General features: G+C 47.8%; 1 protein-coding gene across 3 annotated transcripts in view; it reads left to right on the top strand.

The window, feature by feature from the left end:
• The window catches only part of MTMR6 (myotubularin related protein 6), a 544,203-nt gene that overhangs the window by 289,968 nt on the left and 227,912 nt on the right, over window positions 1–26,323 (top strand). For all 3 annotated transcript variants that reach the window (XM_078657106.1, XM_078657107.1, XM_078657108.1), the window contains one exon: window positions 14,692–14,854. In XM_078657106.1, the coding sequence (XP_078513232.1) occupies window positions 14,692–14,854 (163 nt within the window). The remainder of the gene's footprint in view (window positions 1–14,691; window positions 14,855–26,323) is intronic.

The following is a 26,323-nucleotide window of genomic DNA, read 5'->3' as shown; positions in this document are numbered from 1 at the left end:
TAGTGTGGCTTCTGAGGATAGGGCTGAGGAGTGTAGCTGAGGTCCTCGACCTGCAGCTGCCCTTCATGGAGGTCAAGACCAATGTCTTGACGGAGGTGCTTCAATCAAGGGTATCCCACACACAACCCCTGTTGCCCTTCAATGAAGAGCCACCTTACCAGTAGCAACTGGTTCTGACTTAAACACTGCTGGCGGCCTCTACAGGAATCAGTCTTGATCCCAAAGTGACCCTTGACTGGTTCAAAGTGCACTCCTTCTAACATCTCTGAAAACCCTGGAACTTAGAACATTTGTGGACTAAGGACCTCTGGAGGACTAGGACAAATCTGCCAAACTGATCTGCCTGAGGTGCATTGCCACTGAGCTGCAGAAACTGGTTTCCCCTGCTCTGAACTTCTCTGCAGCAGCAAATCGATTAAGCGATACCTCGTTGAGAAGGTATCCGGCCTTGTGGAGCCTTCTTTGGATACATTTCACCGCCTAGCCTCTCAAGAGGATTCCAAACTCCGAAAAAGAGACTAAGTCCAAATGGGCTCTTCAGGGAAAAAGCCACTTACTGCTTTTTGTGGCCCTGTAGCTTACACGATAGGTCATCACCTGACCCTTGGAGTCCACTTCTTTGTCCTTTATACAAGTTGGAGCAGGTCTAGACCTTCAGAACTACTTACAGGGCTCAAACAGCGAGTGCAGTCCTTCTTCTGTTCTTCCACAGGCCCAGAGTGTTCTGAGGAGGGTGCAATGGGATGCCACATTTATCCCTGGCACTAGTTTGTGAGTAGGGTTGAATCCTGGCCATTCCCTAACCATAAGGAAGAGGTTTTCAGGGGTAACCCTGCCCACTTTTGCAGCAGTTCCTATGTGCCCTACTGTTATCAATCCCTCCGACCTTTTTGTCCAGGTACGGTGTCCAAGCCAAATTTGTGTCAATTATTTCCAACATCCTGAGGATTCTAAAGGTATCCAGAATTTTTGTATTCCTCTGGAGGGGATTGAGAAATTAGCCTAAGTACAGCAACTTTTGGTGGTTGTTGGGAAAAAAGTGCAGCAGAAGAAGGCATCTTTTTTTTCTCTGCAAAGGGTATGTGGTGCTAAAATCACCATCTTCCCCACTTTCAGGAACAGGCAGACATTTGCCAGAAAAACAAATTTTTCTACACAGTTTTCGCATTTTACCGGGAACTAACCGATTTTTTGATTTCAACCTCCTTACAGTTAGAGGTAGAAATGGGTGTGAAACCAATAATGGACTCCAGAAAGCTATACGTTTCTGAAAAGTAGATCAAATGCTGAATTCAGGAAGGCATCATTTGTGTAGACTTTTCAAGGTTTTCCTATAGAAAGTAATAGTTGAAATACAAAAAATATTCAAATTTAGTGAAAAAAACAACCATTTGTGACTACAATTTCACCTATAGCTTATTTTCAGCAAGGCAGATGTTTGAAAGCAATATACCGTTATGTCCACCAGACTCTTCTGGTTGCGGGGATATATAGGACTTGTAGGTTCATGAAGAACCCGAGGTACCCAGAGACAATAACTGAGCAGCGCCTTGCATTGATTTTTCATTGTGTATACAGCAATTCATTTGATAAAATATAAAGAGTGAAAAATAGGTCATCAAGGAAACGTATGTATTTCTGAAATGGGAACAACAAATTGAGTTTAAAAGCAGTAGGTATTTGCACATTTCCGAATTTGTGGGTACCCATACAAGAATGTGAATTAGAGAGCATTTTTCAAAATGACTTCTTTTTTACACACTCTTACATTTGGAAGACAGAAATGCATAGAAAGTCAATTGGTAATAACACTTGTTCTACTATTCTCTATTCCCATAAGTCTCCCTATAGAAATGGTACCTCACTTGTGTGGGTAGGCTCAGTACATGTGGCAGGAAATGGCCCAAACGCGATGTGGACATATCACATATTTCCAGTGAATACTGACCCGTTTTTTGCAATGTGCCTAGCTGTTGCTTTTGGGCCCTAGCTCAGCTTGCACCTAGCAAGCCTGTACATTTTTTTAAACTAGACACTCGGGGAGATCCAGGATGGGGTGACTTGTGTGGGTCTCACCAGGTTCTGTTACCCAGATTCCCTCGCACGCCTCGAACCTAGTCAAACAACACATTTTCCTCACATTTCTATGATGGAAAGTTCTGAAATCTGCGGGGAGCCACAAACTTCCACCCACCCAGCATTCCCCCAAGTCTCCCGATAAAAATGGTTCTTCACTTGTGTGGGTAGGCCAAGTGTCCGCGACAAGGAAGAGCCCAAAATATATTGTGGAGACATCAACATTTTCTATCCCAAAACGATCTGGTTTTGCTAGGGGGGCACTTGCGTTTTTGGTCCAGGGCTCGGTGGGCATCTATGGAAACTTACCAAACCTGGACATTTCTGAAAACTAGACACCCGGAGGAGTCCAGGGATGTGTGGCTTACATGGATCCCCAACATTTTCTTACCCAGAATCCTGCGCAAACCTCAAATTTTGCTAAAACCAATCACATTTTTCTCACATTTTGTGTGTGATCACCTTGCCGGCCACAAATTTCCTACCACCCAGTGTTGCTCTGGTCTTCTGAGCCAAATTATACTCTAAAAGTGACTCCAAACAGGGCTGATCCGCCCCTAGGGGAGGGAAGAAAGCAGCCAAAAGTGATTAAAAAAGTATATCCTCAATGGGGGGCGATTCTTGCCCAAGGGGTCACCCCCAAACATCATGTATCCACATTCCTGGTGCTGGCAGGGTTTCTGTCCCTACTGGAGGCATACGAGCCTCCAAATTCAGCAGATCTGCCCCCAGGGGTGGGCAGAAAATGGGCAAGTTAGTGTGCCAAAATTTGGAAGCGACCCTTGCCTAATGTGCCTCTCATTTCTAAAAAATAGATCCCTGGTGCTAGTGGTGGTATTCCTGCTGCACAATTGCGACCCCATGTGCGATCGTGCAGCAGGAATGTCTGCAAAGAGACATCGGGGGAGGTGAAAACTCTTTCTTCACCCCGGATGCCTATATGCACGCTTGACGTCGACGCGTCATAAGATTGCCGAGGGGGGTGTGGGTCGGGGCTAGCAGCGGAAGCACTTCCACTGCCATCATGGTTTGGGGGGAATTACATGGGCGACCCAGGGGGTAAACACCAGCGCTTCTCCCACGAGCGGGTGCGAGGATGGAACAATGCCGTTCTCCGCACAGGCCCACTGTGGCTGAGAACGGAACCGTTCCGTCCTCAGCACTGAAGGGGATAATATACCATAAGAATAGAGTTTGCTCTATGAGAATCAAATGACCTATTAAGTGTGCAGATGTTAATATTGGTTCTTTATTCCTTTTCAGAGGCTCCATAAAGATCTCTCAGAAAGCACTAACTTTGTCTGTATTCAGTGGAAATGATGCACTTTCCCACACTTCACCACATCCACTACCAACCACAAATAATAGGAAAATACTGGCTGATAGTAGAACCAAGGAAAGAGGGAATGGAATATGAGCGAAAAGACACTTTGGATAGCCAACTCTGATTAGTCACTCAGGTCGGCGTTGATGATTTCGTGTCATAGTAGGTATCTAAAGGCAAGATGATGTATTTTAGTATTTGTTATGAAGGGTAATTTATCTAATACTAACAGTAGAAACTGTATATTTCGGAATGTCTCTATTTCACAATTTTTTTGCTCTGGAACCATGGTATTTCTGAAACAGACACATAAGTATTATCTGACTGAGCGACTTTCCCTGTTGACAAGATAACTGCATTATACCTTTTTAGATACGCACTCCCTGATATGTGAGTTTCTAGGATTGTCTTTTGTGCGCTTGAAATAAATCAATTAATCATCAATACAATTCATTTCTTGCTAACGGTGTTAAATCAGTTCACTAAATTACACACTCACCCCCAAAAGTATTTGATAGTCTGTGGTTTCGGGTGGAGTAGGTGTCTTCCTTGTTTCCTAGCATGAATATAAAATCTAAACCACATATGAAAGAAATTTAGTTCAAACTCATTCAAGTATAACTTAGAATCAATGTTCAAATGCTTTAAGTTCATTTCTAAACACAACTTAGTTTCCAGACTCGTCCTCTGTATTCCTTAACAGTTCGCCAACACATTCGAAAGGAAGTAAACAAACTTTCCCAAGTGATTCACAAATCTCAGTAACCAGGTCCTATGCGCAGCAACATAAATCCCAATTGCCGAGCAAGGACGCTGTGGCATATCAGGAAACTTAATTCAAAATGGCCATCACCACTTCCAAACAGTGTGCGAGTTCAGGGATTCGTGGGAAATGTAGTTTTGTTGTCAGGTGCCATTGCATAGTGCATTATCGAGAGTTGAAGCATTTTGCCAAGTGGTGCCCATGTTCTATAACCACTGGCAGCCTTTCTGTCCCCCTGGCCCACCCTACATTTGGCCTCTGAGGGCCTAGCCTAGAGTAAGAGGCTCCTAAGATACGTTCTTCCTGCTTAGTCATTTGTACAACCAGTTGTTTTCACAATTGGACATGTAGCATATGGGCGAAAGTACATCAGCAGCTAATGGAGCCGTAGGGATGGGTTAGTGCCTGGGTATGTATTATTGCACTATAGTGTCAATGAACTTAAAAGTTTCCCGCATCAGTTCCCATTCCACTGCTATCAGTATTTTTCGCAAACCTCTGTATTCTTCCCTGCGGATAGCTGCACTCTCTGCTCTACCCCACTTCACCATCTCTTCTTGCCAACCATGTGCTGTTGGGGGCAGGTTCGACTTCCATCTCATGGTAATGGATCGCTTCGCAATGAATAAGGCTAAATCTTCAAATTTGTGCTGCACCTTATGTGACTTCGCTTGGTGACCAATATGCTCTGCTCTATCGTGGCCCACCCCGGGACCCCTGTTGTTGTCGCTAGTGTATCTGCAACCTTGGTCCAAAAGGCAGACAAGCGATGGCAAGCCCAAACAATATGTAGGAGGTCATCATCATGTGTATGACACCCTGGGCAGTGTTTTTGTGCTGTAGGGTACATTTTGTTTAAACGGTGTGGAGTCAGGTAGGCCCTATGGACCAGCATGTATTGTATAAACTTAAATTTAGCTTTGTGGGATACCTTCTTAGGGTGTCCCAGAAGCGCAGCCCATTCCTTGTCAATCAGTTCTTTACCAAGATCTCAAGCCCACTTCTTCCGTCAAAGCGGGTGTACGGACTCCTCTATATAGCCAACTGATCAGTTGGTGCCCTTCCCCCATTATGTACAAAGCGTGTATCAGCTCGTGTGTGGGAGGCTCCTCTCAGTTCTGTGTCCAGTGTTTTTTGACATACTTAACTATGATCACATGCAATAAAAAAAAGGATTGTGGGACTCCTAGTTCCCCGGCAAAATTCCTGTGGCCTACCAGCTTGCCTTTTATAAAAAATGCCCCTACTGTGTTCACCCCCTCTCGTTCCCATACATTAATTTTACCTTTTTTTATCAACCCTGTAGATGTGGGAATATCTCGCAGTAGGATATTGGATGCATAGGGGGGACTCAGGGCGGTGTATTGTAATGCTCTTCTCCAGTAGGTTAATGCTATTCAAAGTAGCAGTGGGGCTGTTTGTAGGATTCTGCCCTGGGGCAGCAGCAAAGTATGAAGGGCACCTCGGGCCAGGAATTGTGACGTGCAGCCTAGCTCGTGTAGATTGCTTCCTGCCAGGCAGTACGCGAGCTACTGCAGCTGGCTCGCGAAACAATAGGCACGGAAATCCGGTGCTCCCATGACCCCCCTATCTGCCCCTAGTTGAAGCTTTGTCAGACCAACCCTTCTACGGCCTTTCCCCCATATTAAATCCAACAGTAGTGTGTCCAGAATTTTAATTACAGGGACCGGAATCAGTACTGGTAGAATTGTAAAAAAGTATAATAACCATGGGATCATCACCATCTTAGCGATGGATATTCGTCCTGCCACTGGGAGGGGTAGGGAACTTTCCCTTTTTTTTCATATCGTCTTGTTTCTCCATACTGTGCACTCTGCCATCCGCAGCTCCTCTTTTGAATGCCTCTTTGCCCAGGTCTTGCTATGCACTACCCACAGAGACAGCCTGTGCCACTTGATCTAATTTCGAACAGTGGCCATGGGGATGGGTGAGGAGAGTGGGTATCATATGCCCGTGACACAACCACAAATTTCCTCTGGTTGCACACACTTGGGTGATTGTCTTAGAATGAAACTTCACAGTACTAAAAACCCTTTGTTTCAAAGTAGTAAAAGCCTCCCTCCAGTTTGGGGCTCAGCCTCATTCAAACAATGTCTATATTTAAAAATAAACACTTTATTATGAAATGTTCATTTGGCCAGTCCAATATGTTTTAGCAAAAAATTCAAGTTTTGTTATCTGATAGTGGACTTGTACAACTTTGACTGGTTGGGAGCTAACCGTTTTATAATCGCTTATGCTGGCAGCAAAATATCAAAGGGCAAAACTATGACAGCATAAGTGTAAAACCCTAACCATTTCACTACCCCAAAGCCAAAACCTTTGGGTTTGTCAGTGCTTACATATTGTTAGATTTCAGTTAAAACTACTCCATAGTTAAAAGCCTTTTCTCCCAAAACAAGACTTTAAATTTGTCCATTACATGGTTACCTCAGGTATTTGCTACAGAAATGAGCTACTTGACAATCTGGTCTAAATCATGGCTAGCACCTCCCGCAGTCACACAAACAGATTTGAGGACATCACTGCTTAATTGCATTCCTAGAATGGCTTCCCTTACAATTCCACTCTGTATACGAGACAGAAAGGGTACCGACCAGGTGATACGCCTCTTCACACCTGAATATATGTCTCAAAAACCACAAGCAATTTTCAGAACATTTATTTACATTTTAAGAAACTCGAGTTGGCTATACCGAAAACAAAAAAAATCCACCTAGAACCCTTATTTTCTGGCAACGTACCATAGATTTGGAATGCCCTGTCGACACACACAACACACGTTAAAAGAAAATCGATTTTCATATTCAAGAGAGACCTTAAACTTAACTGTCTTAGAGAACTCACATAGATTATGTGCATTACATGGTCCTTTTTAGGTCTCGGCAACGAGAACTATTGTCGCCGAGTAAGCTCGCAAGGGAGTACAGAGCGGTGCACGAGCCGACCAGGGTCTGTGGACGCGCACACACAAAGGCAGGCAGGCAGGCACACACCAGACACACACAATCAATCAATCAATCAAGTCATTTATATAGCGCACTACTCACCCGTAGGGTCTCAAGGCGCTGGGAAGGGGGGGGTGCCGTTACTGCTCGAACAGCCAGGTCTTGAGCTTCTTCCTGAAGGAGAGGTGGTCTTGGGTCAGGCGCAGGTCGGACGGGAGTGAGTTCCAGGTCTTGGCAGCCAGGTAGGAGAAGGACCTTCCTCCTGTTGTCGCTCTTCGGATGCGGGGGACGGCGGCGAGGGCGTGGCTGGTTGATCTGAGGAGGCGCGTGGGAGTGTAGAAGTTGATCCGGTTGTTGAGGTAGCTCGGGCCTTGGTCGTGTAGGGCTTTGTGCGCGTGGGTGAGGAGGCGGAAGGTGATTCTCTTGTTGACCGGGAGCCAGTGCAGGTCTCTCAGGTGTCCGGAGATGTGGCTGCGTCGGGGGATGTCGAGGATGAGTCTGGCCGAGGCGTTCTGGATCCGCTGGAGTCTCTTCTGGAGCTTGGCGGTGGTTCCGGCGTAGAGGGCGTTGCCGTAGTCCAGTCGGCTGGTGACGAGGGCCTGGGTGACCGTCTTCCTCGTCTCGGTGGGGATCCACCGGAAGATCTTACGTAGCATGCGCAGGATGTTGAAGCAAGACGAGGAGACGGTGTTTACTTGTCTGGTCATGGAGAGGGAGGAGTCCAGGATGAAGCCCAGGTTGCGTGCGTGGTCCGTCGGTTTGGGTGCGGTGCCCAGGGCGGGGGGCCACCAGGAGTCGTCCCAGGCGGAGGGCGAGGAGCCCAGGATGAGGACCTCCGTCTTGTCTGAGTTCAGTTTCAGGCGGCTGGTCGTCATCCATTCGGCTACATCTTTCATCCCTTCGTGCAGATTGGCTCTGGCGGCGGCGGGGTCGTTGGTCAGGGAGAGGATCAGCTGGGTGTCGTCGGCGTAGGAGATTATGTTGAGGTTGTGTTGGCGTGCGATGGCCGCGAGGGGGCTCATGTAGATGTTGAAGAGGGTGGGGCTCAGCGAGGATCCTTGAGGGACGCCGCAGATGACTTCGGTGGCTTCTGACTTGTACGGTGGTAGGCGGACTCTCTGTGTTCTTCCGTCGAGGAAGGAGGCGATCCATTCCAGTGCCTTGTCCTGGATTCCGATGTTGCCGAGGCGCTGCACTAGGGTGCGGTGGCAGACAGTGTCGAAAGCCGCGGAGAGGTCCAGGAGGATGAGGGCCGCTGTTTCTCCGTTGTCCATCAGAGTTCGTATGTCATCGGTGGCAGCGATGAGGGCGGTCTCGGTGCTGTGGTTCGCTCGGAAGCCAGACTGTGAGGGGTCGAGGGATCCATTCGTCTCGAGGAAGGCGGCCAGTTGTTTGTTGACGGTCTTCTCGATGACTTTGGCCGGGAACGGGAGGAGCGAGATGGGACGGTAGTTCTTGAGGTCGGTGGGGTCTGCTGTGGGTTTCTTGAGAAGGGCGCTGAGTTCGGCGTGCTTCCAGCTCTCAGGGAAGGTGGCGGTGTCGAAGGAGATGTTGATGATGTCCCGCAGGTGGGGTGCGATGACAGCGTCGGCCTTGTTGAAGACGTGGTGAGGGCAGGGGTCGGTCGGAGATCCGGAGTGGATGGAGTTCATTGTGCGGATGGTGTCTTCGGTGCTGATCGGAGACCAGGTGCGGAGGGTGGTGGTGGGTGGCGTTGTTGCGGTTGTGGCTTCCGTTGGTTGGTTGCTGAAGCTGTTGTGTATGTCCGCGATCTTGTTGTGGAAGTAGGACGCGAGGGAGTTGCAGAGGTCTTGCGACGGGGTGATGTCGTTGTTTCCGGCGTTGGGGTTGGAGAGCTCTTTCACGATGTTGAAGAGTTCCTTGCAGTTGTGTGCGTTGTTGTCCAGCCGGTCCTTGTATGTGTTTTTCTTGGTGGCGCGGATCAGTTGGTGGTGTTTCCGGGTGGCGTGCTTGAGGGTGGTCATGTTGTCCGTAGTTGGTTCCCTTCTCCAGACTTTCTCGAGGGCTCGACAGTTCTTCTTGGAGCTCTTGAGTTCGTCGGTGAACCATGGTGTTTTTCTGCTGCAGGGTCCGCTGGGTGGGGTTCTCAGAGGGGCGAGTTCGTCTGCGCAGTTGTTGATCCACATCGTGAGGTTGTCGGCGGCCTGGCTGGGGTTCGCTGAGCTGGCGGGAGGGTGCTGGCTCAGGGAAGCGGTGAGCTGGTCGGCTGTGATCTTGTTCCAGCTTCTTCGGGCAACCTGTTGCTGGTGGTGGTGGATCGTCGTTCTTTTGAAGGTGAAGTGGACGCAGCTGTGGTCCGTCCAGTGGAGTCCTGTTGCGTGGCTGAAGGTGACGTCTTTGCTGGATGAGAAGACGGCGTCGAGTGTGTGTCCGGCGAGGTGGGTGGGGGAGGTCACCAGTTGCTTGAGTCCGAGGTTGGCGAGGTTGTCGAGCAGGCTGATGGTGTTGCGGTCGCTGTTGTTCTCCAGGTGGAAGTTGAGGTCCCCCAGGAGGATGTAGTCGGCGGAGGGGAGGGCATGCGGGCTGACGAAGTCGGCGATGTCCTCGCTGAATCGTGTGCGTGGCCCCGGGGGTCGGTAGATCAGGGTGCCTCTGAGGGTGGTCTTCGGGTCGGTGTGGATCTGGAAGTGCAGGTGTTCAGCGGTGGTTAGGGTGTCGTCGGTATTGGTCGTGATGCGGATGGTGTCCCTGTGGATGATGGCGATGCCTCCTCCCGTCTGGTTGGCGGTGCGGTCCCTCCGGATGATCTTGTAGCCCTCTGGGATGGCGATGGCGATGTCTGGGGCTGAGGAGGCGTTCATCCAGGTCTCGGTGAGGAAGGCAACGTCAGGGGCGGTGGTGTCGAGGAGGTTCCAGAGTTCTACGGTGTGCCTGTGGACGGAGCGGGTGTTGAGCAGGAAGCACTTGAGGTGGTTGCTGCTGATGTTTGGCTTGGCGAGTGCTGGTGCAGGGTGAGTCCGGATGCAGGTGAACTCGCAGGCGTGGCAGCTGAAGGGTCCGTGGGTGTGCTTCGGTGCGGCTTGATGACATCCTGGGGTGCGGCCGGTGTTGAGTGCGATGAGATCGGCGGCGTTGTAGGTTCGTCGGGTCGTCTTCCGTCGGTGGGGGCCAGGGGTCCTGGCGCTGGTCGCGATCCGGTCGCGGACGGGCGCAGACGGGCTTACCTTTGGCGCGCCTTCGGCGCACAATCGGCGTGCCCGCTGCGCGTTCGCACGGTCGCCATATATGGCGAAGTGCGCGGGTGGGCGGAGCAGCTGGGAGGCGGGAGCGGGGAGGGAACAGAAGTAAAAAGGGGCGGGGACAGCGGTGGTGGCGGGAAGCGGGGAGCGGGGAGGGAAGACGGAGGGCGGCGGCAGGCAGGGAGAGACAGGCAATACAGTGGGTCAAACAGCAAAGAAGGCAGATACCAACACAAATAAACAGTAAATACAGTAAGAACACCAGGGGCAAATTACAAAGTTAAGCACAAAAACCGCCAGGGGCACAGGGAGAAGAGCGCCGATCCCGGGCCACGCCGCTCGAAGGAGGGGGCGTGGCTACGAGGCGGCAGACGGGCAGCGAGGCACACAGGGGAAGGGGGTAGCACACGCAGCAGCTGGTGGCCGTGCGGCGCGGGAGCGTCCTAGAGCTAGGACACACTCACCTGCGTCGCACGGTCGCCATATATGGCCAAGTGCGCGGGTGGGCGGAGCAGCTGGGAGGCGGGAGCGGGGAGGGAACAGAAGTAAAAAGGGGCGGGGACAGCGGTGGTGGCGGGAAGCGGGGAGGGAAGACGGAGGGCGGCGGCAGGCAGGGAGAGACAGGCAATACAGTGGGTCAAACAGCAAAGAAGGCAGACAGACACACGCACACACACACACACACCCTCCCTCTCTGCCCACTCCCTCTCTGCCGCCCCCCCCCCCCCTACCCCCACTCACCGGGCTCTTTCCCTCTGCAGCGGGTCAGTCACGGCAGCAGGCAGGCTCGGTGTCTTCTCCGGCGATCTTCAGCTGATGTGCACGCTCACGCTGCGTCTCCTGCGCGCCCACCACGCTGTTTCGCGCCCGTTGATTCTCAGCTTGTGATTACTACTCCTTCTAACCCGGATTCTAAATTACTATTTCTTGGTTCTCTAACTCCACTCTGTTGATTCGTAACAAACTGATATTCAGCACATTTCACAGTCTCGCTTTTGCTTCTCATAAATACAATAAGATTATTTTAAGCAATGTCTACCCTTCTTTTGGTTCTGTGCCTATTATGCTTCGGACTATAGAGTTTTAGAAAGTGTGGTGGAAGATTCCTTGATATCAGTGGTGTGCACAGTGCAGAGTAGTGAGTGTGCAGAGTGCAGAGTAGTGAGTGCAGAGTAGTGAGTGCAGAGTAGTGAGTGCAGAGTAGTGAGTGCAGAGTAGTGAGTGCAGAGTAGTGAGTGCAGAGTAGTGAGTGCAGAGTAGTGAGTGAGTGCAGAGTAGTGAGTGAGTGCAGAGTAGGTAGTGAGTGCAGAGTAGGTAGTGAGTGCAGAGTAGGTAGTGAGTGCAGAGTAGGTAGTGAGTGCAGAGTAGGTAGTGAGTGCAGAGTAGGTAGTGAGTGCAGAGTAGGTAGTGAGTGCAGAGTAGGTAGTGAGTGCAGAGTAGTGAGTGCAGAGTAGTGAGTGCAGAGTAGTGAGTGCAGAGTGTGCAGAGAGTGTGCAGAGTAGTGAGTGTGCAGAGTAGTGAGTGTGCAGAGTAGTGAGTGTGCAGAGTAGTGAGTGTGCAGAGTAGTGAGTGTGCAGAGGAGTGAGTGTGCAGAGGAGTGAGTGTGCAGAGGAGTGAGTGCGCAGAGGAGTGAGTGGTGAGTAGTGAGTGCAGAGTAGTGAGTAGTGAGTGCAGAGTAGTGAGTAGTGAGTGCAGAGTAGTGAGTAGTGAGTGCAGAGTAGTGAGTAGTGAGTGCAGAGTAGTGAGTAGTGAGTGCAGAGTAGTGAGTGCAGAGTAGTGAGTGCAGAGTAGTGAGTGCAGAGTAGTGAGTGCAGAGTAGTGAGTGCAGAGTAGTGAGTGCAGAGTAGTGAGTGCAGAGTAGTGAGTGCAGAGTAGTGAGTGCAGAGTAGTGAGTGCAGAGTAGTGAGTGCAGAGTAGTGAGTCGTGAGTGCAGAGTAGTGAGTAGTGAGTGCAGAGTAGTGAGTAGTGAGTGCAGAGTAGTGAGTGCAGAGTGCAGAGTAGTGAGTGCAGAGTGCAGAGTAGTGAGTGCAGAGTGCAGAGTAGTGAGTGCAGAGTAGTGAGTGCAGAGTAGTGAGTGCAGAGTAGTGAGTGCAGAGTAGTGAGTGCAGAGTAGTGAGTGCAGAGTAGTGAGTGCAGAGTAGTGAGTGCAGAGTAGTGAGTGCAGAGTGCAGAGTAGTGAGTGCAGAGTAGTGAGTGCAGAGTAGTGAGTGCAGAGTGCAGAGTAGTGAGTGCAGAGTGAAGTGCAGTGCAGGTATTTGCAGTGCAGTGCAGGTGAGTGCAGTGCGGTGCAGGTGAGTGCAGTGCGGTGCAGGTGAGTGCAGTGCGGTGCAGGTATTTGCAGTGCAGTGCAGGTGAGTGCAGTGCGGTGCAGGTGGGTGCAGTGCAGTGCAGGTGAGTGCAGTGCAGGTGAGTGCAGTGCAGGTGAGTGCAGTGCAGGTGAGTGCAGTGCAGTGCAGGTGAGTGCAGTGCAGTGCAGGTGAGTGCAGTGCAGGTGAGTGCAGTGCAGTGCAGTGCAGGCGAGTGCAGTGCGTGCAGTGCAGGCGAGTGCAGTGCAGGTGAGTGCAGTGCAGTGCAGGTGAGTGCAGTGCAGGTGAGTGCAGTGGAGTGCAGGTGAGTGCAGTGCAGTGCAGGTGAGTGCAGTGCAGTGCAGGCGAGTGCAGTGCAGTGCAGGCGAGTGCAGTGCAGTGCAGGCGAGTGCAGTGCAGTGCAGGTGAGTGCAGTGCAGTGCAGGTGAGTGCAGTGCAGGTGAGTGCAGTGCAGGTGAGTGCAGTGCAGGTGAGTGCAGTGCAGGTGAGTGCAGTGCAGGTGAGTGCAGTGCAGTGCAGGTGAGTGCAGTGCAGGTGAGTGCAGTGCAGTGCAGGTGAGTGCAGTGCAGGTGAGTGCAGTGCAGGTGAGTGCAGTGCAGGTGAGTGCAGTGCAGGTGAGTGCAGTGCAGTGCAGGTGAGTGCAGTGCAGGTGAGTGCAGTGCAGTGCAGGTGAGTGCAGTGCAGTGCAGGCGAGTGCAGTGCAGGCGAGTGCAGTGCGTGCAGTGCAGGCGAGTGCAGTGCAGGTGAGTGCAGTGCAGGTGAGTGCAGTGCAGGTGAGTGCAGTGCAGTGCAGGTCAGTGCAGTGCAGGTGAGTGCAGTGCAGTGCAGGTGAGTGCAGTGCAGTGCAGTGCAGGTGAGTGCAGTGCAGTGCAGGTGAGTGCAGTGCAGGTGAGTGCAGTGCAGTGCAGGTGAGTGCAGCGCAGGTGAGTGCAGTGCAGTGCAGGTGAGTGCAGTGCAGTGCAGGTGAGTGCAGTGCAGGTGAGTGCAGTGCAGTGCAGGTGAGTGCAGTGCAGTGCAGGTGAGTGCAGTGCAGGTGAGTGCAGTGCAGGTGAGTGCAGGTGAGTGCAGTGCAGTGCAGGTGAGTGCAGTGCAGGTGAGTGCAGGTGAGTGCAGTGCAGTGCAGGTGAGTGCAGCGCAGGTGAGTGCAGGTGAGTGCAGTGCAGGTGAGTGCAGTGCAGTGCAGGTGAGTGCAGTGCAGGTGAGTGCAGTGCAGGTGAGTGCAGTGCAGTGCAGGTGAGTGCAGTGCAGGTGAGTGCAGGTGAGTGCAGTGCAGTGCAGGTGAGTGCAGTGCAGTGCAGGTGAGTGCAGTGCAGGTGATTGCAGTTGAGTGCAGTGCAGGTGAGTGCAGTTGAATGCAGTGCAGGTGAGTGCAGTGCAGTGCTGGTGAGTGCAGTTGAGTGCAGTGCTGGTGAGTGCAGTTGAGTGCAGTGCAGGTGAGTGCAGTTGAGTGCAGAGTGGTGTGTATTGACAATGTAAATGACAATGCCATTTATTTATGATTTAAAGAAAAAAAATGTCATGAGCAATGCCAATAGCTCTACCTTTAATGATGCCGAGACCATTGCATTGTAAATGCTTGTTTTTGTTTGTTTCTCTCGAATACTGTGTATTATTGATACCGACTGTATGATATTTTCTCATGTGATTTACACGTTTTCTCTCATATACTTTGTGCTTTTGAATACTGTTGGTCCAGGGATTTGATCACACTATAGCAAAAACTCCCCCAAAAATGACAAACCCTTACCATGGCATTTATCCTTGGAGTACTTGGCGAATCTTAGTTGTAGAATTTTCTCCCTACTGGATATTAGGCAAACAGATGTGTTTGGTGTTTGATTTTGGATTCATCTATAATAAAATGTGAACTTCTGCTTACCCACGAAGTGTTTGTGCATGAACTCCTTAATTTAAAGCAAACTTTTAATGGGAGTTGTTGTTCCTGACTCTACAAAATAGCCCCAAGAAGCCCCCAGTGCACATGCCTTTATCAATTTGTGATGCTGACACCAGGAATGGTTTGTTGCTTGAACGTGCTGTCTTTGTGCCACAGATCTTACATCATCACATCGCTGCAGTGGAAAAACTCCCTTTGACAACAACCGGGTGCCCTTTGGTGATTCAGTGCAAGAACTTTCGAGTGCTTCATTTTGTTGTTCCCAGAGAGAGGGATTGCCATGATATTTACAACTCGCTCCTGCAGCTTTCCAGGCCAGGTACGTATGGCACTGTATTGTATTTTATGGTAACTCGATTTATATAGTGCTTACTACCCCTGAGGAGACATTAAAGCACTTTCCTGGAGTAGCATGCTACTCAAGAAACCAAGGTTAATGGTGAGTCCAGTGGCTTATGAATGATTGTTGGTTATTGGGATTAGTGTTGTGCTCCCAAGGAAATAATTCCATGCATATGCTCCCGTTTGTTTGTGGTAGAATAAATTAATGGGTGTAGCTGGGACCATTAATGGGGCTTATTTGAGTTTACACAAATGGTTGGCGGGATGAATATATAAGCTGGTGGGAGATTGGATATTGTTAGGTTGTAGGGGATGTATGAAATGAGATGTTGGCAGTACAGTGAAGGAGATTAAGGGACACAGCATGCAGCTAAGAGTAGGATATACGCATAGTAACAAGACATGCATAGGATGGAGGTACGGGTGGGGTAACTCGAAAGAAAGAAGAGGGAATAATCGAAAGTTATAAATCAAGGTCAGATTATCATGTAGCTTTTTAGAATATAGTGAGAAATGGCCTATTGGCATAGCAAGCCAGCTGAAGATGTAAAACTGTAAAAAAAAAAAAAAAAAAAGCTGTAGAAGGAAAACAAAATTGTATGGGAGATAGTGTGATGTTAAGTATTTTGATAGCTTCTAGAATCAGCCAAACATTCTGTCACTCTGCATCTAGGATTGGTTTCTGTTGGGACACGAATATAAGTCCCCCTGTGTGCCCGTCTGCATGTGTATCTGGTATCCTTACTTTTATTTTGGTAGTGACATCATGCCAATCTGGTGTGTGTGCAAAGGCCTAGGTCTGTCCCTGACAATGCGATGTCCAGGACCTTTTCTGTGACAGAAACAGTGCACCAAACCCACACTCTGAGCAGATAGAAGACTCCTGTCCTTGTTTTGGGTTTAGTGCATAGGGTACTGGTGGAAGCATATTCTGTTTTATGATCGCATATAGTTGACTAGACCTTTTCATCTGTGTCAATGTGTGTGTAGCCTACTGGACTCTCTTGCGTAAAGCTTTGCTCTTATAGTAAAACCCAGCCCTTTGTGCTGACATCCTGTGTGTTTAAGTACATTTGTAGCATGCATGTAGAACATGCGTTGTTGTAGTAGTAGTAGGACTTGCTTTGTTCTTGAGTCTGAGTACTGACTCAATACTTCGTTTTTAGTTGCCCTTTGTTTCTCAAGTAACGAGATGTGGACAGGCTTCAAGACAGTGGAAGTGTATTGTCTACGTTTATGTTGCTGGAGAGACGGACACTGCAGTGAGAAGGAGCAAAATGGGTTACCTTTAGAAATTCCTTGTCCACTACTTGTATAGAGCGAACAAGTACTCTAGGGCGTCAAGGTGCTGGGGGTGTCACTGATCCCACAACTCTTTCTCTCCGTTTCCACATTATTCCTTTTCTCCGTACATTTCCGTCCTACAATCTCATCAACTGTTCTCACCGGATACATTCCGTCCCACATGTCAGCATTTCTCCATGTACTCATTCTACTCTCATGAGTTGTTCCCCATAGACCTTTCAGATTACAACTTGGTTCTCTACAACAATCAAATCTTTCTCTCTCTAACTCATCCATCTCATCTTCCCATTCTGCAATGCCTCAAATTGAGTCGGTCTAGGTTCAAGCTTTGTCATCTTTTCTCTCAAGTTTCGCAAAACCGCTGTACTGAAAGAACCTACTTCTTGAAATGCCAATACTCCATTGTTTTTAGTATATTTTGCTCAATTCTCTAACCAAATAGAAGTGTGATAGCCATATTTTGTCATCATATATGATGCAGGAGTTTTAGGCGAAGGAAGCAATTTTCCCTCTCTGGTAACTATTTCCTTGTCTTTTTTTAAACATGTTCTTAATTTTTTTAAACCATGTAGGTTTCGCTCTTTCTTCTCCTTAATAAAACTCCATTTTCTAAACATTTCTTGCTACAAAACAATCGTACGCTCTTCCTCAACCTGCCTCGCTACACCAACCTATCACAGCGCGATTCACACTAACGCACCAATCAGAACAGAATACGTCACAGTCGCTTCGACCTATACTTGTGCAGTTTTTTCTAACGCACCAATCAGCACTCAAAGCGTTTTAGTCACGCGGACCTATCCCAGCGCGACACTTTTGACGTCAGCCCTGCTCCGGCTTCTGCTGACCCCTCCTTTACAAAATGTATTGGCGCAGTGATTCGATATTTTACACAACTTTATTTAGTTAGTTACAGCACAAAACATTTCCATTCGTCTGTTTTACTAAAACCAAAGTAATAGTTTTCTCAAACATACAAGAATTCTGTATTTCCAGTAGACAGCGCTTACCTCTTCTCTACCACAGAATTTAGTTTCGCCGATAAAGTAGCACTTCCCTCTATCTTAACCTTCTTTCAAGCTTAGGGGAAAGCCTTATTACTCTCCCAGGGATAAGTTTTAATCTGAATACCCACTTGATTCCTGTGCTTAAGCCCAAGATTTTATAGGTTGCCTTCGCTATACATTCACCACTTTTACACTGATTTTTTATTTCCCTAACTTGTAACACACGACGATGTTACCACTTTGAAACAGACTATGTAATGTGCAACTACACTTGCCACACGTTCCCCTCTGCCTGCAGACAGAGTAACCAGTTTCCTACTTCTCAGAAACTTCAAAATTCCGACTACACATAACGTAATACAAACTCAACATATAGTGTTAGTCATAATTTCTGTACATCTGAACTCTATATACATTAACATTGTCGAATCTATACATTGCTTATCCCCTCCAAACCATCACGAATACTCAGGAGCTATCACACTTCACTCATCGGTGGGGCCCATAACACCGGTAGTCACTCGTTCACACAAATCACACTGCTCCTAAGATCAGTGAAAACTAGAGGACGAGCTGCTGGACAGTGGAGTACCCTAATTAATCTACCATTTTAAAATCTATACATTATAAACATATGCATTTTATGGACATCACCATGGGCTTTTAAATTCATAAATAGTAACATTAAGGCACCCCACTATTTTGGTCGATGGACCAGCTAGTAGAAGTTAGCTGATAGAAATCAAGACCAGCTTAATTCACCATTTTATTTAACTTTATTTATCCAGTATTAGGGGTGTCTTTCATAGATTCACTTGCCTGAATCATTACCCGTCGTTGGGATGGGAGTCCCCGGTACATAAAGAAAGTAATGTCCTAATAGACATATAGAGAAATAGGCCCAAGGGCCTCACCGTAGTAACATATCCATGTCCTTTTGTAAAAAGGACTGAACTCTAGAGAAGAGCCAATCCGCTATCACCTCCTTCTAGAACCCTCCTGGAAGGCGCCTCAGACCCTCAGATTTTCTACCGCACGTCGTGCTAAGGGAGTCTCCTCTGAGCTCTGCTCAGTTTTTCTTCTCCCACTGGGTTTCCAGTGTTCTCTAGTGCTATTTGTTTATATCTAGATTCTAGTTCCTAATATCTTCATGGCTGAGACACCAAAAAAAGGGTCTTTTTAGGCCCTGTGGTTCCTGTGGGAAGAAAAGGCTGCATATAGATGACCAACATAAAGACTGTCTATATTGCCTGTATCCAGACCACTCCTCTAAGGATTGCAAGGTATGTCGTACCTTCTCCTCTAAAACCCTCAAAGATCGTGAGGGACGTTTCCTGATCTGGCTTCAGAGGTTGAAAGACAGGGACCAGCTGGAATCTTCTGAAGAAAGTGAAGGCTCTTCAGTTTCTTCCAAGGCCTCTCAGAAAAGACCAAGGGTGGCTTCTCCTGGCCCTTCTACACAGCCTCCTCAAAAGAAGACACTGAAAAAGTCTTCAGAGGTCCAACCTAAGGCTATTCCATCGAAGGTGTCCTCTCAGGATGTTCCCACCTTCAAGAAGCCAACTTCGACCCCGTCGACGACGGCATCGTCGATGACAGCGGCTTCAAAGTCGAGGAAAGCTGTGTCTACAGCATTGTATGTGACTACGTCGACGACGACTGTGTCCACGTGGACCGCATCGTCGTCATCCTCATCGACGACTACGACCCCATCGTCGATGGCAGGTAAGATTGTGTCGTCGACGATAACCATCAAGAAGACGTCGTTGACGTCGAAGCAATTGTCGACACTGCTATCGCCGACGACTGGATCGTCGACGAGCTCGACGTCAGAAGCCATACCGTAGACATCAACACCATCATCATCGACGAGGACGACGACGAAGACACCATCGACGAAGACACTGTCGACGAGGAAACAGTCGACGAGATGGCCAACGACACCAGTATCGACGACGGCCCCGTCGATGATCACCTCACCGGCTATTACACCCGTCGACGTTCCACCGTCGACAACATTCCGTCGATAAGCTCGTCAACGATGATGGATCCAGATCTGTAAAGCACATATGTGCATTTAAAAATCACGAAAAAGACATTGACGCTGGTGTTAACATCGCCCAGTAGAGTCCAGCCACTGCCTCCTGCATGTCTTCTTGAAGAAGAAGATTCAGATGAAGGGGACATGTTCCAGACTGCGACAAGTCCCTCGGAGCTGAATGTAAAATATCAAGACAGTTATGATGATGAAGAGGAACAAGAGGAAGAATACCATCCACCTCCTCCACCAATGGTTTGCCTTCCAGCCTCTTTGGTCTCGGATTTGCGGTACTTAATTACCGATTACAAACAGAGGTTTCCAAAGTCACCTACACCTCAAACCTCGGCGGTATCTGCCTCACCAAGACCTCGGCCTCCACCTTTAAGTGTACATCAGGATCCGGTCCTCTACTGATGAGAAGGAAGAAGAAGAAGACCATCATGAAGAGGGAGAGATTCAGACACTCAGTCAAACCACGATGAATGGGATGACTATGTTATTATAATATACACATAGAGGGGTGGAGAGGAAAGAATCACATGTAACGAAGCGTACAAGCAGTGACACAATTATGTACTTGGAAAAACTGCCCTCACTCACACACAAATGTGTGTGACATGCTTCATCATCGGGTCTGCTGCGACGCGGCGTCTTTGAGAGGGGCACAAGTAGTGACAGAGCTATCCGTCGGAACAGTTGTGTTCCTTGGAACTCCACCCCCCAGAGGTCATTTCGAGTTTAATCACATAATAAGATCGTATATGTCTTCTGTGTTGGCGCAATTCCCTCCACTTGTACCTAAGTGATTGATAAATCTACTAGTACCTCTTTAGCGCCAGACTAAGGTAAGGGGGGGTTACTGTATGAGACTGGGACAGCCAGACGTCCTGAAGAAGATCGATGTAACCGACTATTTGAGGGCACGCTTAGGTCGAAACATGTTGACTTTAGCAGTTGAGGAGGGGTGTTAGGGGTTCCTAATTTCCTTCTTTAACACCACCATCCGTAATTTATTTTTAATCCTGACCTTGGAGCCTACTATTAAAGGCAAATTAGGTATCCACGAGCCAGTTTTAATCTCACCATTCTGACTGCACTTTTTTGTTCTATCACTGTACCCAGTCTTGGACTGACGCATTTTGTTGTGAACACTGTTGTCACTTCCATTCTGGTGTTGTATTTTGTCCTTGTGTTTTAGGTTTCCCCTCCCTAAGCTCCGCCCTGTGCGTGGCTAGGCCTGGGCGTCGCAGCAGACCCTATGATGAAGCATGTCACACACATTTGTGTGTGAGTGAGGGCAGTTTTTCCAAGTACATAATTGTGTCACTGCTTTTACACTTCGTTACATGTGATTCTTTCCTCTCCACCCCTCTACGTGTATATTATATTTACTTTAGGGGGTTCGGGTGGTAGAGTAGTGTGTTGACCCTCTCCCCTTCCTTGTGTGATAGAATGACTATGATATTCCCTGCCCTGCGTCTCCAGTACCAACGCAAGCGGACTCTCCGCCCAGAGACATTGGAGGCTTTCATAATGTAGTGGAGAGAGCAGCTCAACGCTTCCAAATTCCCATGGTTTCTCTCCAGCAGGACTGCTTCTTTTTTTAATTTAATGAGCCTTATAAGAAGACGGTTAAGTCAATACCAATAATAGAATATCTGTGTGTACAAGGTATTAAACTTATGCAAAACCCTTCCTCAGTTTCTCCGGTGTTACCACGGTTAGACAAGAAATATAGGGCTCCTGATACTGCACCGGCTTGTTAGATAGGACATCCTAAGCCGGTAATTACTCAGGCAGCTCAGAAAAAATCCAAAAATCCTTCTGCCCCGTTATCAGCCCCACCTGATTAAGAAGGCAGAAGATTAGACAACATTGGAAAGCGATTTTCATCAATGTCTGCACTGACGGTTAAAGAGTCCAATACCTTAGCGCTTTTGGGACGTTACAATAGGCAGTTATGGGCGGATATAGCCCCATATCTAGCGGCCTTACCTGAGGAATCAAAGGAAGAGGCAAAAAAGATTCTACTTGAAGGAGAACGCTCAGCGTCAGAAATGATAGACTGTGCAATGGATATCGCAACAACAGGATTTCGCCAACTTGCCGGGGCAGCGGTACTGAGATGACCGGGTTGGTTGAAGGCAACTTCCTTTCGTCCGGAGATCCAAACAAAGATCTTGGATATGCCTTATGATGGCCAATTTCTCTTTGGACCGCAGATTGACTAGGCGCTACAAAGCATGAAAAAGGACACTGACACTGCCAGGTCACTGGATACTCTCCAATACAAGAGTCCTTCCTTTCGTGGATAGAGAGGGAGAGGGCAAAACTATTCTAAAGGGGAATACCATTACAGGTCATCATATTCGTCTGGTCAACAACATCGACCACAGTATCAGCAGCGCCAGCAACAACATCAACAGTCCTCTTATGGCAAATCGTCCTTTCGTGGAAAAGGCCAGCGAAGAGGCAACGCTCATCGGCAATGACCTTTCACCTCAGCCAGTCTTCAATTCATCTCCATCCTTAACAATTGCCGGAAAGATTTCCCATTTCCTAAAAAATTTGAAGCAAGTTACCATGGACCGTTGGGTCCTACAATTAGTTTAATTCGGCCATTCATTGGAATTTGTACAAATACCTCCCCAAACCCCTCCCTGACCTATGCTTCACAAAAATCTACGTCGGCTTCTCAAGGAGGTTTCTCTTATGCTGCAGAAAGGGGCGATAGAAAAAGTCCCTCTATCTCAGCGAGGGAAAGGATTTTACTCTCGCTTCTTTCTAATTCAGAAAAAAGAGAAGAAGTGGAGACCGATTTTAGACCTCCGAGGCCTCAACAAATTCCTAAAGAAACAGTTGTTTCGTATCGTAACAATCCAGGAGGTCTTGCAACTTTCTGGATGGGGAGGATTACATGGTGTCTCTGGACCTTCAAGACGCTTACTTTCACATCCCGATTCACAGAAATCACAAAAATTTCGGAGGTTTGCAGTAGCGGGCAGACACTTTCAATTTCGCGTCCTGCCCCTTCGGACTCAAGTCGGCACCTCGCATCTTTACAAAGTGCCTTTCCCCAGTCGCAGCATATCTCAGACAACAGCATAATCAAGTCTTCCCATATCTGGATGACTGGCTGATCGAGGCTCCATCTTTAGAAGACGCGTCCAGGTCTTCCAACGCTTGTCTGCAACTTTTCAGTCAATTAGGTCTTACACTCAATTGCGAAAAGTCAATTCTCTTCCCTTCTCAGCGGTACACTTCCTAGGCGCTATCCTCGACACAAAACTGAAGAAAGCCTTTCCATCACAGGAAAGAAAGGAAAAGCTTTTATCACTGGCTGCTTTCGTAGCTTTCGTAGCTTCAAAGAGAACCTTAACGGTTCGCCTCTTCAAGTCTCTACTTGGAATGTCATCATCATGTATCCTACTAGTTCCCCACTGCCGCCTGCGGATGCGTCCTCTACAGGAAGCGCTCTCAGCACAATGGGTCCAGTGCACAGGGTCATTCGACGATATCATAAAAATGACTCCTCAGATGGCCAAGGCTCTGCAATGGTGGATGACTTTTCCAAACCTTTCTCGAGGCTTGCCCTACGTGCTTCCAGCTGCACCACAGGTCATCACAACAGACACCTCCCTGGAAGGCTGGGGAGCTTTCCTCCAAGAACGGCAGATAAGTGGAAAGTGGTCCCCCTCCGAAAAAGGGCTTCACATAAACCTTCTCGAGCTGCGGGCGGTCTTCCTAACCCTTCAAGCTTTTCTCCCGAGGATCAGAAATTCCCTAGTGCTAGTTCGTACAGACAATACCACAACGATGCACTATCTCAACAAACAAGGAGGTACTCGCTCTCTGACACTCACTCTTGAGTCGCAGAAAATTTGCATAATATATCCCTTCGAGCGGAATATGTTCCAGACATGAAGAATGTGTTAGCCGAATTACTAAGGAGACAGCAGACAACGTCTCACGAATGGGAGCTGGATCAGGAGATCCTCAACCAGATCTTCTCACAATGGGGCACTCCTCTGATCGACCTATTCGCCACAAGAGACAACGCCAAATGCCAACACTTCGCAAGCTGACATCCCCAGAAAGGGTCTCTAGGGAATGCATTGTTGATCGCATGGTGCAATGCTTTGCGTACGCCTATCCACCATTTCCAATGATTCCCAGAGTCCTAAGAAAATTGAAAGCGGAACCTTGTACACTCATTCTCATAGCCCCAACTTGGCCACGCCAACATTGGTTCACGGAACTCCACAGACTTTCTCTGGAACCGTCGATACGGTTGAAGCAGTTTCCCTCTCACCTCACAATGAACAACCAGCAAGTCCAGCATCCGAATCTGGCATCTCTCAGATTATCCGCTTGGCTCCTGAGTTCATAGAACTGCAGAGCTTAAATATTCCACCAGATTGTAGGGCTATTTTGGCTCAAGCACGAGCAGATAGTACCAACAGGACTTACTCTTTAAAATGGAAGAGGTTTTGCATTTGGTGCTGGACACAGAAGATACACCCCTTCTCTTCTTCTCCAGAACAAATACTGCCTTACCTTCTCCATCTGGCAAACTCAGGCCTTGCTCATGTCTCCATCAGAGTCCACTTGGCAGCGATATCCTGTTATAGAAGATCCCCGACTGGTCCTTCTTTCTGGTCTCACAGATTGATCAAACAGTTTCTTAAAGGTCTCTTCAGGACTTTTTCACATGTGAAGACTTTATCGCCTAGTTGGCAACTCAACATAGTCCCAAATCAGCTCATGAAGCATCCCTTTGAGCCGGTACACAGGGCTGATCTGAAATACCTCTCTTGGAAGACGGCACTCCTTCTCGCACTTACTTCTGCAAGACGTGTAAGTGAGCTCCAAGCCTTCTCAATTCAGGAAGCCTTTCTGCAATTCAAGCAAGACAGGGTAATATTGCAAACAAATCCCAAATTAATACCAAAAGTACCGTCGGACTTTCATCTCAACGAGCCTGTGGTCTTGCGCTCTTTCTTTCCAAATCCCCAGACTGCAGCAGAAAGAACGCTACACTCTCTGGACCTTAAACGTTGCCTAAAATTTTACATGGAGAAGACAAAATCCTTCCGTAAATCCAACCAGCTCTTTGTGGCTTACAGTAGACTCACGAAGGGCCTTTCACTCACTAAGCAAAGCATTTCTCGCTGGATCTCTGCAGCTATTTTATTCTGTCACGATCAGGGAGGACAACCCCTGCAATCTAAAGTACGAGCCCACTCTACTAGAGCGATGGCTACATCCATGGCGCTTTTCGCAGGAGTGCCTATCATAAACATTTGCAGAGCGGCAATATGGAAGTCGCCACATACCTTCACCAGGCATTACTGCCTGGACACAGAACTCTTAAAAGATGCTGCAGTGGGACAAGCAGTGCTTCGTCATCTATTTCGATAGAGGTGAGCCTTCTTTTCATCCCACCATCCGTTTCCATGTACGCACATTTCTTATTGTATTGCTTGATGGTATTTCTACTTACAATGGAATGTTTCTAGTGGTCACTTGAGATATTATTATCTGATGACTTGTAAACTCTATACCATCCGAAATGTGCTTATCATTGCTTGCTACTCTGATTCAGGCATGTGAATCTATGAAAGACACCCCTAATACTGGATAAGAAATGCGTTACTTACCTGTAACTGCAGTTATCCAGTATTGGTGTCTTTCATAGATTCACATGCAACCCTCCCGCCTCCCCTGGAAGGACTCACCTAATTCTCTCAGTAATGCGCTTGTTTAGCACGGTGGTTCCAAAAATCTGAGGGGCTGAGGCTCCTTCCATGGGGGTTCTAGAGGGAGGGGGTAGCTGATTGGCTCTTCTCTAGAGTTCAGTCCTTTTGTAAAAAGGACATGGATATGTTACTAAGGTGAGGCCCTTAGGACTATTTCTCTATATGTCTATTAGAACATTACTTTCTTTATGTACTGGGGACTCCCATCCCGACGACGGGGAATGATTCAGGCATGTGAATCTATGAAAGACACCAATACTGGATAACTGCAGTTACAGGTAATTAACGCATTTTTTCTCTCATTAATTCAATTATTTGTCAGGACTTTAAGTATAAACTTCTAACCTTTATTCATAAATTTTATTAAAACATTTCTTATTAATTATTCAAGAAGGGAAAAATGAATTTAATACATTTTACATTTATTAGTAAAACAGTTTAGAAATAAGAAATTTGGAAGTCATATTACTGATCTTCTTTATCATGAAGAAAAGAACAGGAATAAACAACACAGGTTCCCAAATCAGCCTCTCAATCTTCCTCGACATCTACTCCGCATTCAATTCTATACCCCGTCAAAAGTTAAAACCAGTAAACATTTCAAAGTCTTTTGCACCCAAAAATCATTCATTCCGACAGAATGTCGTGGTGCGAAAATAAATTCAGGAACAGCTTTTTTTCTCTTTTTCGAACAGCCTCTTTTATACCCTTTTTCACTAACTAGCTAAAATTTGAAACTTTAGGGTCCATACTCATTTCTCATTGGTCCATTCGAGGGGTGGTGAAGATCACCTCATCTCCTCATTGTCCAAATTTGCAGAGTCATTTCCATATTAATCATGTGGTCATAATTGTTCATTTTTCAATACTCATCATCCTGTCCTTTATGTCGATTTCTTCAATCAATTTTCCCAGGGTCACAACTGGAGCATCTCTTTGGCATCAATCCACTTTTCCGTGTCACGCTGACCTTGACATCAGCAGCCCAGGCACAGGCCGCTCATACATCTCTCAAGCACAGTCGCGCATGCGTAGAGTCATACTCTTTCGGAGTCTCGCAAAACCTCTTTTATTTTAGGCCGCACGGCCCTCAATGGGAACTAATACAGAAACAAACACAAAAAACGTTAGATTTCGAAGTAAAGCCCTTCTGTTTACCTCCCACCGTTCTAAGTTTTACCCTGTTAATGATAATCTAGCAGGAAGCCACAAAAATGCATTGTTTACTTACCAATTTTGTTTGTTTTGCCACGAAAATACTTACAATAAGCATACATCCATAGCTCTGCTTACTTAGAAGCATTATTGCACTATATTAGTATGACGATTTCACA

The sequence above is a fragment of the Lissotriton helveticus genome, chromosome 8 (assembly GCF_964261635.1).
Source record: "Lissotriton helveticus chromosome 8, aLisHel1.1, whole genome shotgun sequence".
In the NCBI taxonomy this organism is placed as follows: Eukaryota; Metazoa; Chordata; class Amphibia; order Caudata; family Salamandridae; genus Lissotriton; species Lissotriton helveticus.
This window is presented reverse-complemented; position numbering and strand designations above follow the sequence as displayed.